At 43.3% G+C, this 15,770-nt stretch overlaps 1 protein-coding gene across 2 annotated transcripts in view; it reads right to left on the minus strand.

The window, feature by feature from the left end:
- UBE4A (ubiquitination factor E4A) overlaps positions 1 to 15,770 on the minus strand; it is a 47,671-nt gene that overhangs the window by 20,523 nt on the left and 11,378 nt on the right. Inside the window, exons 3-13 of one of the 2 annotated variants that reach the window (XR_013959084.1) lie at positions 13,392 to 13,565; positions 12,686 to 12,798; positions 11,850 to 12,002; positions 11,186 to 11,345; positions 10,759 to 10,961; positions 10,365 to 10,556; positions 9,142 to 9,475; positions 7,385 to 7,505; positions 3,991 to 4,299; positions 2,652 to 2,784; positions 830 to 1,017 (exon numbers count right to left, since the gene is read on the minus strand). Coding sequence is in view for 1 of the 2 variants with exons in the window: in XM_080642296.1 (XP_080498422.1) it covers positions 830 to 1,017; positions 2,652 to 2,784; positions 3,991 to 4,295; positions 7,385 to 7,505; positions 9,142 to 9,475; positions 10,365 to 10,556; positions 10,759 to 10,961; positions 11,186 to 11,345; positions 11,850 to 12,002; positions 12,686 to 12,798; positions 13,392 to 13,565 (2,076 nt within the window). In the remaining variant the exon portion in view is untranslated. The remainder of the gene's footprint in view (positions 1 to 829; positions 1,018 to 2,651; positions 2,785 to 3,990; positions 4,300 to 7,384; positions 7,506 to 9,141; positions 9,476 to 10,364; positions 10,557 to 10,758; positions 10,962 to 11,185; positions 11,346 to 11,849; positions 12,003 to 12,685; positions 12,799 to 13,391; positions 13,566 to 15,770) is intronic. The other variant, XM_080642296.1, reaches the window with a different exon arrangement.

The raw sequence follows: 15,770 nt of genomic DNA on the forward strand, positions 1-15,770 counted from the left end.
AAATCGCAACCTAGGTATGTGCCCTTGACCTGGAATCAAAACCTTGACCCTTTGGTGTGCAGGTTGACACTAACCCAGGGGTGGGCAAACTTTTTGACTAAAGGCCCACAATGGGTTCTTAAACTGGACCGGAGGGCTGGAACAAAAGCATGGATGGAGTGTTTGTGTGAACTAATATAAATTCGAAGTAAAGGAGCAGAGGGGAGAGCAAGAGAACCCTCCGCTCTTTCGGCTCCGCGGGCCGGATAGAACAGCCGAACGGGCCGGATCCGGCCCGCGGGCCGTAGTTTGCCCACGGCTGCTCTAACCATTGAGCAACAATGGTCAAGGAGCCTGCTGCTATTCTTAATCTAACAATTAAACTGTTAGTTTGGATAAAAGTATCTCAACCAGCACACTGTCTCATTATCCACTATTCTGCAATTTTGAGGCAGAGAAAATAAAGACTCGGGTTTTAATCGAACAGACTCATTTATTTGAGTATGGTTTGATCAAGCAATATATAATAAAGTTAGTAAGAGTATGTGCTTTTTTTTTTTTTTTTTTTTTTTTTGAGGAGACAGACCTAAGCCTACCACTCAGTTGTATGACAAATAATTTAATCTTTTTGAGGATCCATGTCCTTACATGTAAAATGAGGATAATAGAGTAAAATTTTCCAGATGGTGACAAATTCATGAAATGATGTAAAAAAAAAAGCACTTAGCATCAAGGTGGCACACAGTAGGACGTCAATAAATGATGGCTGGTGACATTTTTCTGATATTCAGATACTGACCAAGCTATGAAATTGCACAAGTATCAGCTTTTTAGTTCTTGTCTGCTTTACCTGTGAACTCAATGTCCACAAAGACCTTGATCAGAGCTTCCGCAAGGTGGGCTGCATAGGGAAAGTTGCAGAACACACGTTTCCGGTGGAACACACTCGACACCAGGGGACTTGGGGTCTGATCCAGGTGGGGCATCACTGCTTCCAGCACCTCAGCCAGCTTGGCCCTCAAGTGGGGATTCTTCATCCTGCAAACAGGACAGAAAGCAAGTTGAACGGGTAGATTTAAAAAAATGTTTTATTTTCTTTATTTGATGGTGACAACAAAGACTTTAGTTTAGTACTTAAACCTGAAGTTACTGGTGACCCTTCTCTCCAGACAGAGTAACTAAAGACATCAATCTGTAAAGAAAACTAGAAGAGGCAGTGTGAGCCAGGCTGCCGCGAGCCGGAGCGCATGCCTGTACTTCAGCTGGGCCAGGCCAGCCAAAGCCACTGACTGCTCCCGAGGACTTGAACCTACAATGTTTTTTCTGACAACCCTTTCAACAACTGCATTCTACTGTATCTTCTTAAATACAAAAAAAGCAGCCCTCATAATAAAATCACATTTTCCAGAAGTACACACAATACATTCAGAACCACAACTGCTTTTTCTTTCCCTTTTTCCCTTGAACATGTAGGTGTTTGTCTCTTGTGCTTTCTTCTTCTATGCCAGATAAGGGCTGTTTGAAAACTATTTCATTATCTTCATCATCATTCATTTCAGCCACTTCAGATTTTTATTTCTCCGAAAATACTGGTGTACACTGGTGCAGGGCCCTGGCTAGCCAGTCTTCTCAGGAGTATGAAGAGTAACTGAACCCTCCTTTTTCTTCTTCTTAGGTAAAGTGTCTTGGCCGTGCCCTCTACAACCACCATGCTGAAAGCGTCCAAGCCAAGGAGTCAAATTGTCTCCATGGGAGCCAACATCCCATGCCAGCACTGTGGTAAACAGAGCTCTGCAGTTTTAAGTCATCAATTTCTGGGGGGTAATGCAGGGGATACCATTCAACTTTGAGGTTACAGCTTACCAAGTGTGAGGGTGAGTACTTGGGTTTGTATTTACTGCTTAGCCATTCTGTGTACTTCTCTATAATACATTCTCTCCTGTTTACTATTCTGACTGTTTCGTCAGGGATAAACTTGCCTTTCCAAGCGTTCTGAAAACAAGGGCCAGGGTAATTATTCTACGTTACTTAGGTGCATACCAGGTGCGCCTAATAAGTACTTGCTGTCTTATGTTTTCTCATTAGACCTGCTCAGCGCAGTGAAGGGTAGCTTTACCTACTTCTCACTGACATGGCTCCAGGAACTGTGGCTCATTCTCTTCTCCGTGGAGCCAATCTTCACTACGTACACACTATTTGTTTCCTTGGGCCGAGGCACCAGAACAAATCAGAGAGGCATCTCTACCATCAGTGAGAATCGTTCTTGGGCAAAGAAGACTAGAAGCAATGAATGAGCAAGACTTGAAATCAGAAAGCATTTACCTAAGTTTACTGCTCACCCAACTCAGGATTTCAAGAGCAAACTGTCTCATGTGGTTATTAAAGATCATTAGCACAGGGCTGCCACGGGCCAGGTTTCTGCATCAAGGTAAGCTTCACCAGGGCTGGCAGTGGCATGCCTATCAGGTACTTTACAGGAAAGTTCAAATTCCCTGTGGGCAAAGGACTTTGCCTGGCAAGTGTGGTGTTTCTGGCTACCCATAGGATGGTCAGGTGATCGGCAATGTAACACAGCTTCTGGAGGAACCCTTGGAGCCAGCTGCTTTGTCCTCGGAGAGAAGTCTCTGAACGCTTTGCTCTCTAACCAGGGAAGCTGAGCCCCAGCACGTCACCTTTCTATGCTTCCCGTGAAGACGGTGACGAAGTGAAGCACGTGCTCCAGGGAGTCTGCGGACGTCTCCAACATGTCATCGGCAAAGCGGCGGAGGAAGATGAGGAAATCACCCAGGTTATCTGCAAAAAATTCTGGGAAAAAAGTCATTGGAATTAGTCAAAAGCCTGACTTTCTGTACATACAAATTCTACACTGTACTCAGTGAAGGTTAACAGTACCCAAATGTCTTATAGGTACTAGGGATGGTAATAAGTTAATAAGTGTAGAGTCTCCTTTAAATGTGTCAATTTTTATTTTTATCCAATAAATATAAGAGCAGTAGGGTCACAAAAATACTAACACATCAGTGCAGTTTCAGAGAGTGCACAGATTTTCCACACTCAACCATAACTGTGCACTAAACAGCCCTTTAGGTGTACGAAGGATCTTAAAGATTCATTAGGTGACCGAGCTAGCCCGTCTCCAGGGTGGTCCTAACCTCCTGGCACTCATGCCCTTGGTGTCCCATCCTGCACTCCTCCGGGGTAGAAGACACACCCTGAGGCATACACAGCTGGTGGCATGTCAGTTCCATGATCAGTTGTAAGAGCAGCTCCCATTGGGCCCCATGCTCTGCGGGAGCCAGCCGCCCGATCAGGAGTGGCACTAAGCAGGCACCTGCATGGTCTAGAAAAGAGGCCAGCAAGGCAACCACAGGATAGGCTTGTGAACAGATCTGTCAGCAATGGCCGAGCCCTCAGATTCCTGTGTCCCCGGCTGACAGCTTAGCCGAATCTCACGCAAGACCCAGAATCAGAACCATGTAGCGAGGTTGCTCCTGGGTTCCTGACACCAGACACGGTGTGAAATCTTTGCTGTTTTACAGTTTCTGTGTTTTGGGATAATTTATTACTCAACAATGGATTACCAATACAGTTATCAAGAACATATAAGCTGATTTTGATGGACAACACCTGTCAACCACATATATATACAATCTCCCTTCCTGGTTAATCAATAGGAGATGATTTCCCCCTAAAGACTAGCACAGGGAGAGTTAGATAAATTTCCAAGTTGAGCAACAAACAATATTAATGATGGAAACCGAAAGTGCTGGAACCCCTGACTCTGAAAAGCCTCTGTTCTCTGAAGCCTGTCTTCTGATGTGCACAGCGGAGGCCACAGGCCAAGGACAAGGCTATCAAGCCTCCACGCATTCACCAGGAGATGGCACCTGCAAGTAGGAGTAGTTTGTCCAAAAACAGTTGGATGATAACTAAGGAAGGATTTAACTTCCAAAGTGACCCAGTTAAACCCAGGTGGCTATAAACAGGAAGTTCCTAAGAAGGCCCGCTTACCTGGCACGTAGGCCAAGGAGCTATAGCCATCGGGCAGAGGGAAAGTCAGCTCTACGGGCTGGGAGCCCTCATTGCCTATGGCCAGCTGAACTAGGAGAACGGCCAGGGACACCTGCAAGTTGAGGCAGTTTTGTAGCATCTGTGGCTCAGTCATGGCCGTCTTGGTAGAGAGATAGATGGTCATCAGTCGCTCAAACTGCTCACGAAGGTTGTCAGCAGCAGGGCTAGAGCTTTGCTGAGCTTCCCGCCAGGCGACCTGCAGCCGGTGCAGATTTTGGTTGATTTTTACCATCTGATCATGCAACCTGCCTCCAAGAAAGCAGAAGAGACTGGGTCAGGAGGCTCATATAAGGAGAGTTGAGTACTTTCTATTCCAGAAATACAAATCCTTATCCTATATAATAAAAGCCTAATATGCTAAGTGTCTGATCGTCCAGTTGGCCATTCAACCAATCAAAACGTAATATGCTAATGATATGCTAAGGATGCTCAACCGCTCGCTATGACGTGCACTGACCACCAGAGGGCAGACAGTTGACTGGTCGACCAGTCACTATGATGGGCACTGACCACCAGGGGGCAGACGCTCTAACTGGTAGGTTAGCTTGCTGCTGGGGTCCTGCTGATCGGGACAGAGCAAGACAGACCAGATACACCCTGGAGCCCTCCCGCAGTCCTTCCCTGGCTGGCCAACCTTCGGTGTCCCTCCCTGTCCCTGATTGTGCACCAGTGGGGTCCCTCTGCCTGGCCTGCGCCCTGTCGCAATCCAGGACCCCTCGGGGGATGTCGGAGAGCCAGTTTTGGCCTGATCCCACAGGCCAGGCCGAGGGACCCCACTGGTGCACAAATTTGTGCACTGGGCCTCTAGTTTTATTTTTATAGTAGTTTTTTGTATCTTTTTTTTTTTTTAAATATATTTTTATTGATATTTTACAGAGAGGAAGGGAGAGGGATAGAGAGCTAGAAACATCGATGAGAGAGAAACATCGATCAGCTGCCTCCTGCACACCTCCCACTGGGGATGTGCCCGCAACCAAGGTACATGCCCTTGACCGGAATCGAACCTGGGACCCTTCAGTCTGCAGGCCGATGCTCCATCCACTGAGCCAAACCGGTTTCAGCAGTTTTTTGTATCTTTTAAAAATATATATATTTCTTATTGATTTCAGAGAAGAAGGGAGAGGGAGAGAGAGATAGAAACATCAATGATGAGAGAGAATCACTGATCAGCTGCCTCCTGCACGCCCCCTACTTGGGATCAAGCCTGCAACCCGGGCATGTGCCCTTGACCAGAATCAAATCTGGGACCTTTCAGTCAGCAGTCCGAAGCTCTATCCATTAAGCCAAACTAGCTAGGGTCAAATCCTCAAATTTATTCTAGTATCTCTTTTAGGATGTAGGAAGTTGCAATTATGACAATACAGAAGGCACTCTTGAAAGTTATTGACAAGACAGAGGCAGGGGGCATAGCACTGGAAAATGTTACCAAGTCTTCAACATAATTACAAGTAATTACAAATAGTAGGCAGGGTGTAAGTTGAGATATTACTATGTCAAATAAATTACTAAGCAAAGTACAAGAAGCCCAGTAGGAGAGTTCGACAACCCCCAAGTGCAATGATTGTATTTAGATGTAGTTATATGGACAGTCTTTCCATGGTTAGAAGAGAACTAAAGGCCTGCTTGGTGTAACTAAGTGGCTAAAGCATCGGCTGTTGCAGGTTTGATTCCTGGTCAAGGGCACGGGAGGTTCGATCCCTGCCCCGGTCCAGGCACATGTGGGAGGCAACCAGTCAATGTGTCTCTCTCTCCTCCCCACCTTTCTTCCACTCTCTCTAAAAATCAATGGGAAAAATATCCTCTCTCCTTGGGTGAGGATTAAAAAAGAGGCTCTACAGTAATAAAGACCACCTATAAGCGAGCAGCCACCAGGGTGGCGACGTAAAAGCCTTCTGCTGTTCAGTATTTGTTATCTTTCTTTCACAAAGGGCCAGCCAAATGTTCTCTAAGGAAAGGAAGACCCACAATTCAATGTTATGGGTAGTTTCTCTATGTGTACAGTCTAAAATCATCTTCTTTGGCCCTGTAGATGATGTCTGGTCGGGGGAGAGGGGGTAGCCTTACTGGGAAACTAGATGACATTCATTTTTGTGTTTGAATCTAGGTGGCTGAACAGGCCAAAAACATGCTGAATTGTTATCTATTGTCTCATTTAAATTGTCAATGAGAGGGACAGAAAAACTCTCTAATAAAGATGTAATTTCATTTTTTAAGAGATCTGCTAAGTTTTGAACAATGCCCTGTCAATTTAAGTACCCCAATAAGGTATTAAAAAATGGCCACCCTCAATATCCCATCCTACAGACCAGAGGTGGGGAACGTCTGGCCCACGAAATCATTTGGTCTGGCCCTGCCACGACAATAGGGGTGAATTAATTAAATGTCTGACCACATACAGCAGTCTAATTTTTTAAAAATATTTTATTGATTTTTTTTACAGAGAGGAAGGGAGAGGGATAGAGAGTTAGAAACATCGATCAGCTACCTCCTCCACACCTCCTACTGGGGATGTGCCTGCAACCAAGGTACATGCCCTTGACTAGAATCAAACCTGGGACCCTTCAGTCCACAGGCCGACGCTCTACCCAGAGTCAAACCCATTAGGGCAGCAGGCTAATTTTTAAACTGATAATTTTGTGTGGTCTGTGAATGATGTTATAAATATGCAACCAGCCCTTGGCAGAAAAAAGGTTCCCCACCTGTGATGTAGACTACAACTATGAGTGAGTAGTTTTTTTTTCTCTTATTTATACTCGTAGTCACAATCAGCTGAACCAGAGGGAAACAAATTCTAGAATGACTATAGCTAGCTAGAACCAGAACCATTTTTGAAAATTATACCCTCTAGTTCTTGAACCTTCACACTTCTAGAATTCCCTTTATCTTTGAAATGTGGATCTTTTGTGGTCTTACTGACCTTATTGAAATCCCTTATAAACATTTCTTTAATCTTGTCTCTATACCATAGAGTAGAGCTTAGTCTTTTTTCATCAGTAGTAGTAATGAATATTCAAGAGCAGAGAGTGAAATATTAAATGAAAACAATTCCACTTTGACAGATAACAATAGAAGACAGTGATTTTAAAATTTGCAAGTTTAGAGAAAAATACTACTGCATCTTTAATTTTAATAAGTTCAATAGGTCAATAATTAAAAATAAATTCAAGTTATTTGTACAAAACCAATTCATGTAAACACAAATGCAAATAATGCCCTTTTCCTACCAGACCTAATGGGAGCCTTCCGGAGAAAGTGAGGTTATGTGAGACGCCTCTGAACTTGCTGCTCATCAATAAGATTGCATGATCTTTCCTAGTGCCATCAGGAGAGTTACCTGTGAAATCCCAAGTGTAAGGTGTATTCTGTCAGGACCAGGTTCTCTGTCACCAGGTTGTAGCTCTGGGGGAACTTTGGCTCCTGCACAGCTGGGATAAGGCAGGTTTCTTTGTCCAAACCTCAAAGAAGTCAGAAGGCACAGTAAGCAGCTTGCCATAGGCCTCTCTCCTGGTCTCCTGGGTCCCCTGACTCTATTCCACTTCCTTCCTGCTACCAGGGACATCTTTCTTTTTTAAAGTAATATCTTCTTAAAAACAAATCTTATCACCACTCCTTTGTCTAAAAATATCTTTTGGTTCTCACTATCCACAGAAATGCAGTTAAATGTCTTTAGCTTGATCATGAAATACCAAAAATTAAAAGGAATGAGATAACTAGATTTTTCAGATGTTAGAGAATGGATCACTGTAGCTCTTTTGGGTTTTTCTGTGTTTAAGATTATTTGGGTTTGAACATGTATTACTTTTACAACTTGAAGAGTTATAAAACTGGGAGGAAATACATTCACCGAAATTAAGCATGATTCATTCTGAGTAGTAGAATTATGAATGCTTTCTTTCCACTTCTCTGTATTGCTGTTTTCTCTAATCTGGTCTCAATCTTCTGCCCCCCCGGACTCATTTCCTGCTGTTCCCACACCCTCCCCTCCTCCCACCTACCCCTTGCTTTAGCCACAATAACCTTCTCACTATTCCTAAGTCAAGCCTCTCCATAGCTTTGTACTTTTATACTTGATATTCCCTCTTATAAAGGGACAAGAGGCCCTCTGCACGAAATTTGTGCACGGGGGGTGGAGGTGGGCGTCCGTCAGCCCAGCCTGCACCCTCTCCAATCCGGGACCCCTTGGGCGATGTCCGACTGCCAGTTTAAAACCAGCAGTTGGACATCCCTCTCTCAATCCAGGACTGCTGGCTCCTAACCACTCACCTGCCTGCCAGCCTGATCCCCCTAACTGCTCTCCCCTGCCGGCCTGATCCCCGTTAACTGCTCTCCCCTGCCAGCATTACTGCTCTAACTGCTCTCCCCTGCTGGCCTGACCCCCCTAACTGCTCTCCCCTGCTGACCTGACCACCCTAAGTGCTCTCCCTTGCCAGCCTGATCCCCTAACTGCCCTCCCCTGCCAGCCTGGTCGCCCCTAACTGCCCTCCCCTGCCGGCCTGGTCGCCCCTAACTACTCTCCCCTGCCAGCCTGCTTGCCCCTAACCACCTCTGCCTCAGCCCCCGCCACCGTGGCTTTGTCCAGAAGGATGTCTAGAAGGATGTCTGGTCTAATTAGCATATTACCCTTTTATTAGTATAGATTCTTTTGCTGCTTTCATCTCTCGAAGATCAGCTATGAAGACCTCCAACTTGTGTAGAATTTCTCACTCCTTCCTCTGTGTTCCCATAGCTCAGCCTTACACCATATTATGGTTACCTGTCAATCTATCTGCCTTCTCCTGGCATTTCTGAATTCATAAAGGATAAGGACTGTGCTTCATTCATTTTTAAAGAAATAATGAATGAATACCCAAGGTTACCAAATTCAGAGAGAAGGTTTCACTAAAGCACAATATCTAAAAGCCACCAGTGTTATTTTTAAAAGTCTGTCCTTGTAAAATTTATAATAGCTCTTCTGTCTGCCTCATCTTCTTACTAGGCACCTTTGTGAGAAAAGATAAGGTTGTGAGTGCCTTAGAGACACACACACACACACACACACACACACACACACACACACACACACACGTTTTGGGAAGCCCAGTACTCCCCTACCTCTCATGTGTACATTTTTTATTTTTCGTTCTTCATCATTCAACTCCTTCAGTGCACAGTAAGTGGGGTTAAAGGTGAGGAGCCGAGAGGACCTGGGTTTGCAAAATGGCTGGCACAGCTTCAGGAGAGCAGCACCCAGGTTCAGAAAGAAGGCATCCGAGGCATACATCTGGAAGAATATTTCTGGCATCTGATTGGCCCAGATCTTGGTGCGGCCTGCATTTGCATGCAAACAGTTTCCCAGCCAGGACAGGACGTAATGTCTGGTTTCTGGGGAGAGCTGGAGTAAGTTCTTCAGCATCTGGTAGATCTTTTCATGGAACTGAGCCATGAACTGTTTAACCAGAAAACATAACCACAGAACATTCCAGTTTCACAATCCCAATATTTGTTGCTCCCAAAACTTAGCCACTGTCAATTTCTAAAAATATGCCAATCCTCATCTTTTCCGTACTCTTCCTGTGCCTTATCCCCAGTTCTAATTTAAGCAATTTTCTAGGCACTTATGAGAGATTTCCTGACAAGCTACCCAACTGCAGGGGGCATTTATAGCTTTAGAGTAGGGTCAGTAACCTGTTTCTGCAAAGGGTTAAATGATAAATATTTTTGGCTTTTCATGCCATATGGTCGCTGTAGCAACTATTTAACTCTACCATTATGGCATGAAATGAAGCCATAACCACACATACACAAATGGGCATGGCTGTGTTCAATCAAACTATTTACAAAAGCAGGCAGGATGTGGCTACTGCTGTGATTTGCAAATCTGGGCGATAGAGAGTTGTGAGTATGGGAGATGCAAACTAACCCCAATTCAACCATGTACTGCCTCATGTTGGCCAGACTTCTACTATAATGAATGCTAAGAAGCCCAAATAGAGAGGACATAGGAAAGAGGGACAGGAAAAAAAAAATTAGTTTATAGGCTGGAGATCAGTCAGAAGGTTTATGAGCTAAAGTTATAAGGAACAGGTTGGTGAGAAAAACCAGGGCCGAGAGGAAGAGGCTGTGCTACAGCACAGCACAAAGAGGAGCAGCACGTTAGTCTTTAAACCACACGAAGGTTGTTCCTTGACTCTCAGCACATACTAGAGAGGGCTTTTCTTCACACGATTATAGTAGAAAGCCACCCACATCACCCACTGGGCCTCATGTGCCTCTGCTTCCTGAAGAAACGACTTAATCTAAGACCAGAGGTTGGGATACACCATAAACAGTTCCACCTGATGGATGTTGGCCTCTTGTACTTTGATCTCCTGGGGGCTGGAGCGAGATGGATTCAAGAAATAGCCATGGTTTTCTATGACACCCGGAGTCTTTAATAAGCAAGAGATATTTAGGATTACTCCCAGCAAGGTCTTCTGGTACATCTGCCCATTGCTGAGGTCCTTGGGCTGAATGTATTCTACAAAAACCTGTAGGAGAAGAGAAGTCTTACTTATTTGTTTGTTTGTATGATGAGATAAATGTGATGGGAAGAGAGGGCATCAAAGATTTAAGTCTACACAACAACCAACACATCTTTCTCTTATTCAACAGATAACGTTCTAGTGCCCTCAGCACAGGGAAGCACACATTACTAAATCTCCAGCTCGCATGTTTACACCTCCCAGTTACCTTGGCCATATCCTTCTGCCTGGTGAGATAGAGCAGAATGTCCAGGTACGCATACAGCAGCATCTGGCAGAGCTCCAGATCTTTTATTCGGCCCAACAAAATATCAAACACTGGGATCATGACCTCTGGAAATGTTCGAACTTCCTCATCCAATAGCAAGGCTTCAATGACCTCTTCCAGAAATTCAGTTACATCTTCAAAATCTAACAGAAGGCAAAGGAGAGAGGAAAGAGCCTGTAGGAATTGTATATGCCTTTACCCTGCTCTTTACTCTTCTACTGTTGGTGACTATACTGATAGTCAAGGTGTGAACTCGCACCCTTAGTTTTCCTGGAACCGCAGTGGCTCCGAGGCTTTCCAATGCACTAGGAGGAGTTTTAATTTGGAAATCAATGTAGATGAGCACAGCTCTTGCTTATGTACTCACGGGCTCCTTGGATGGCCTCCAACATCAAATCTACCAGCTGCTCATGGATGTTTTGGTCCACATAGATTTCTGGGGTGAGGAGGACGGTCCGTGTGTTGGACACCGTGAGGTTCCTGCACTGCACTGCGAAAGGCAGCAGGTTCTCTGGAACCTTGGTAATCTGGAAACAGCACAGAGAAGAGAGGGAAGAGCCTAGTTAACGACCTGGAATAGGGGTGTACACAGCAAAGAGAAGGGTCAAGACAGTGTGTTCCAAACAAGACTGCTCTTGCATGGATGCTTGAACATTCGTGAGAGTTCATTCTTTAAGGAATCACTTACAAGTTAGAATTCCAATCCTGGAAGTGACCATGCTTGGTCTACTCTATCATTACACCTCTGTGAAAAGGAATTTATCAGACCTTTCTTAAAAGTGTGATGTTTAAGAGGTTTGTAGAAAGACTCAGAGGCACTGGTTCACTGGGAAAGGGGTGGATCCCAAGCACAGAAACACTAAAACTTTAGAAAGCAAACTAATGTTGCCTCATGTCAGCATCTAGTTGCAGCTATACTATGATGCATATACACTGATATAAAAGACATTGATCCAACTCTTTGGCTTACATGTTAAAGTCATAGCCAAGAGAACAATACACCACTCAGTGGGAATTATTATCATTGTTACCTCTTCCTTGGCTCTTTGGAAGCAGGAATAAAGGTAACAAAAGGCGTGCCTCTCCCCTGCATCTCGATCAGCAGAGAGGTTGAGCGTTGCAGAAGAAGTCATGTTGATCAAGTGGTTGCCGGGATCTTGAAGTAGTAAGCGAGCAAAGACAGCCTATTTAGAAAAGACCCAAAAAACAAAAATACTAAACCATTGCAAAGTCAACCCTAGAACATCAAGATGTAAAAGGTAATTCTGACACAGGTTATTGAGAATAACAGGACTTAGCGTAAAGGGGAAAATAGGACCCAGTGTCTTATTACTATAGAAGATATTATATATACAACATAATTGTGTATATATAAAGTTACCCTAAATCAAGCTCAAGCGTTTAGTATTGCCCCTAGCACAGAGTAAGCATTAAAAGAATATTTGTTGAATGGTATTGAGAATCAGCAATTAAACTCATGTGAAATCTACTACTCTGTGATTGCTGACATCGCTCAAACTTATATAAAGATAATTTAAATGTACAAAGTAAACCTACAAGTTGTCAATGTCTTCCCTACCAAACTTTTATTCCTTTAATGTTAATTAGGCACCTATAAGGTAAAGTGCCTGTTTTGATTTTGGAAAAGATACAAAGAAGAAAGAGATAAGATGATACTTTAACTGGTCTTAAAGAGTGGGTAGATTTGGACATGTGGCCATGGCTGGTAGGAAGATACCAACAGAGAGACATCCCAAACAACAAAGAGATGGAGGAGAGCAAAAACGTAGCTGGAGAAAGGTAAGCAGAGCTCAGCTGCACAGCTAGTTCCTGCTGACGGCACACATAAGGAACATGTGAATGCTACCTGCTCAACGTTGTTCATATCAAGCCAGTCTTGATCTTCGAGGTCTACTGCCATTTCTTCCAAATACACACAGCGGCTGGGGATACCATTCCCACTTTTCATGCTCGGGTCACCTGGGAAATGGTTTTAATCTAGTAGGTTAAGGATAATGCTTCTGTTTTATACAGACAACCGATCTAGACAGCACTTCTCTTGAACTCCAAGTCTGACTCAGGTGATATTAGAAGGATCTTGACCTATGAAGCAGCATCTAAAGATTTAAACCTCCACTCCCCCCAATTACAGAGCATGAACTTGGTATAAACCTAACACCATGACATTTAAAGAGTAAGTCCCAGACATTCGCACTAACTTTGGGTTTAACTGCAGATAAGGCAGAGTGAAAACACTGTCTCATACCGTTTGAGGACTTTCATTTAAATGCTTAGGTCACCTCTGAGAAGAAAATGGAGTCATTCACAGGTCCTCTCTAAGGTAGTAAAGGCAAGTAGCTACATAGTGCAGTCAGTATCAAACTTGGAATAAAAGTTCCAACTGTGTCTAAACACTGATTTTAGGTTATATCAAAGTTTCACTGAAACCTAAGCCCCGTGTTCCAGGGAGTACAGCAGGTTTGCTTAGATACAACAGATTTCTCAGAGCAAGTCCCTAGCCTGAGAGGGAAGAGCAGAGCAATGAACAGACTGGTTGCAAGTGTGTAACTCACTGTTGTCCAGAGTAATGAGAAAGATCCTCTGGATCATGTGATTGATGTTGAGTTGCTCACATATTTCCTGCTGTGAGCGGAATGAGCGGCTAATTTCAGCCACAGAGTAATCAAATTCATCCAGGCTCTCTGACACGCTATTATCCGAGTCATCCGGGCTAGGCTGGAGTTCATCTGCCAAAAACGGAAGCCATAACAGTCACATTCCTCTCTCTTAAGAGAACCAAGCATAGTCCCCAAAATGATAAATGTAACCAAGAGAAGGATAATTTTGCATGTGAAACAAGTTAATCAGCTAATAAGTGAACATCTCAAGTCAGGCAACATTTAAAAAAAAATTGAGATATAACATTTAGTTCCAGGTATATAAGATTTGATATGTGTATGTATTGTGAAATGTTCACAAAAATAAGTCTAGTTAACATATTTCACCATACATAGTTGGAATTTTTTTTCTTGTGATGAGAACTTTTAAGATCTACTCTGTTAGCAACTTTCAAATATGGAATATAGTATTATTAATTATAGTCACCTGCTATATAATTACAACCTTGGGGACTTATTTACAACTGGAAGTTCCTATCTTTGTATCCCTTCACTCATTTCACTCACTCCCCACCCCTGCCTGTTCTCTATCTGTGCGCTCTTTTTAATTTCACATACTAGAGGCCTCTCAGCCTGGCCTGCACTCTCTTGCAATTCTGGACCCCTTGGGGGATATCAGACTGCCGGTTTCAGCCTGGTCCCTGCAGGCCAGACCAATGGACCCCACTGGTGCATGAATCTGTGCACCGGGCCTCTAGTATGGATATAAGATCTTTGGTTAATCTCTTCCCACTCTCCCCCATTCCTCCTTCCTTCTGGGTTTCATCAGTCTGATTCATGTTTCCATGCCTAGATGTTGAGCGTCTGCCCCCTGGTGGTCAGTGCGCATCGTAGCTACCGGTTGAATGGTCGAACAGTCACTTAGGCTTTTATATATATAGATAAGTGAGATCATACAGAATTTGTCTTTCTCTGTCTGACGTATTTCACTTAACATAATACCCTGAAGGTCCATCCATGTTGTCACAAATGGCAAAATTTTCTTCTTTTTATGGCTGAAGAATATTCCATTATATGTGTATGTCACTTTTTTAAATCTGTACTCTGTTGATAGATATTTAGGTTGTTTCCATATCTTGGTGTTGAAAACAATACTGCAATGAACATGTGGGTGCATGTATCTCTCCAAGTTGGTGCTTTTGTTTTCTTTGGATAGATACCCAGAAGAAGAACTGGTGGGTCATGTGACAGTTCTATTTTTAATTTTTTGAGGAACCTTCATACTGTTTTCCATAGTGTCTGTACCAATTTTCATTCCCACCAACAGTGCACAAGGGTTCCCTTTTCTCTACAGCTTCACCAACACTTGTTATTTCTTGTCTTTTTGATAATGGCCATTCTAGCAAATGTGAGGTGATGTCTCACTGTGGTTTTAATGTCCAGTTTCCAGGTGATTAGTGATACTGACTGCCTTTTCATGTGCCTGTTGGTCATCTGTAGGTCCCTTTTGGAAAAATGTCTCTTCAGATCCTCTGCCTGTTTTTAAATTGGATTGTTTGTTGCTTTGTTTTATTGTTTTGCTGTTAAGTTGTATTAGGCAATATCTTAAGTTCAGGATTCTGAAATCCCTGCCTAAGTCCTACCACATTTTGCAAATCAAAAGTTTCATTCTTTCTACTCATAATTAATTGTACACCACAGTGCCAAAATTAGCAACATGATTTTTACTATAGGATCCTAGTGATAAAAAAAATTACCTACTAGATCAATGTGCCTTTAATTATTTTAAATATGGTTTTTTTCCTGATTTTAAGAGAATGTATTCGTTTTTCTTCATTTTTTAGTAACATATTTTATTAAATATCTACATGCCATTAAATTATTTCATTGTAAATTACCCAGGAAATGAAAAACCACTTAACTGGCTTTCTCCACCTAAGTTTGGTTGAGAAACTCTTATAGGGAAACAGAAGGAATGTAATAAGTACTCATGGCAGGACTCACTACACTGAACAGGTTTGAGAACAAGAATATCTCTAACTCTGAAGACTGTTTTATACCTTGTTCATAGAGGTCTTCAAGATGAATACTTTAAAATAAATTCATATAATTATTCAGACTTGTTTGGTGATGCCTGTTTCAGAAGGTTTGTGAGGAAATCATGGAGAAAAGCAACCACTTTGATGCTACTGAATGCCTTTTTGTAAGGCATCCTCTCCCATCGTGGTTCTCACACTGGAGCATACGTCAGCATTCCTGGGGCTCAGGGGAGGCTTGTTGGCCCACGTACAGAGTTTCTGACAAGTTTCTAGGTGATGCTGATGGTGTTGGTTT

Source organism: Plecotus auritus, assembly GCF_963455305.1.
Source record: "Plecotus auritus genome assembly, chromosome: 9".
Classification (NCBI taxonomy): Eukaryota; Metazoa; Chordata; class Mammalia; order Chiroptera; family Vespertilionidae; genus Plecotus; species Plecotus auritus.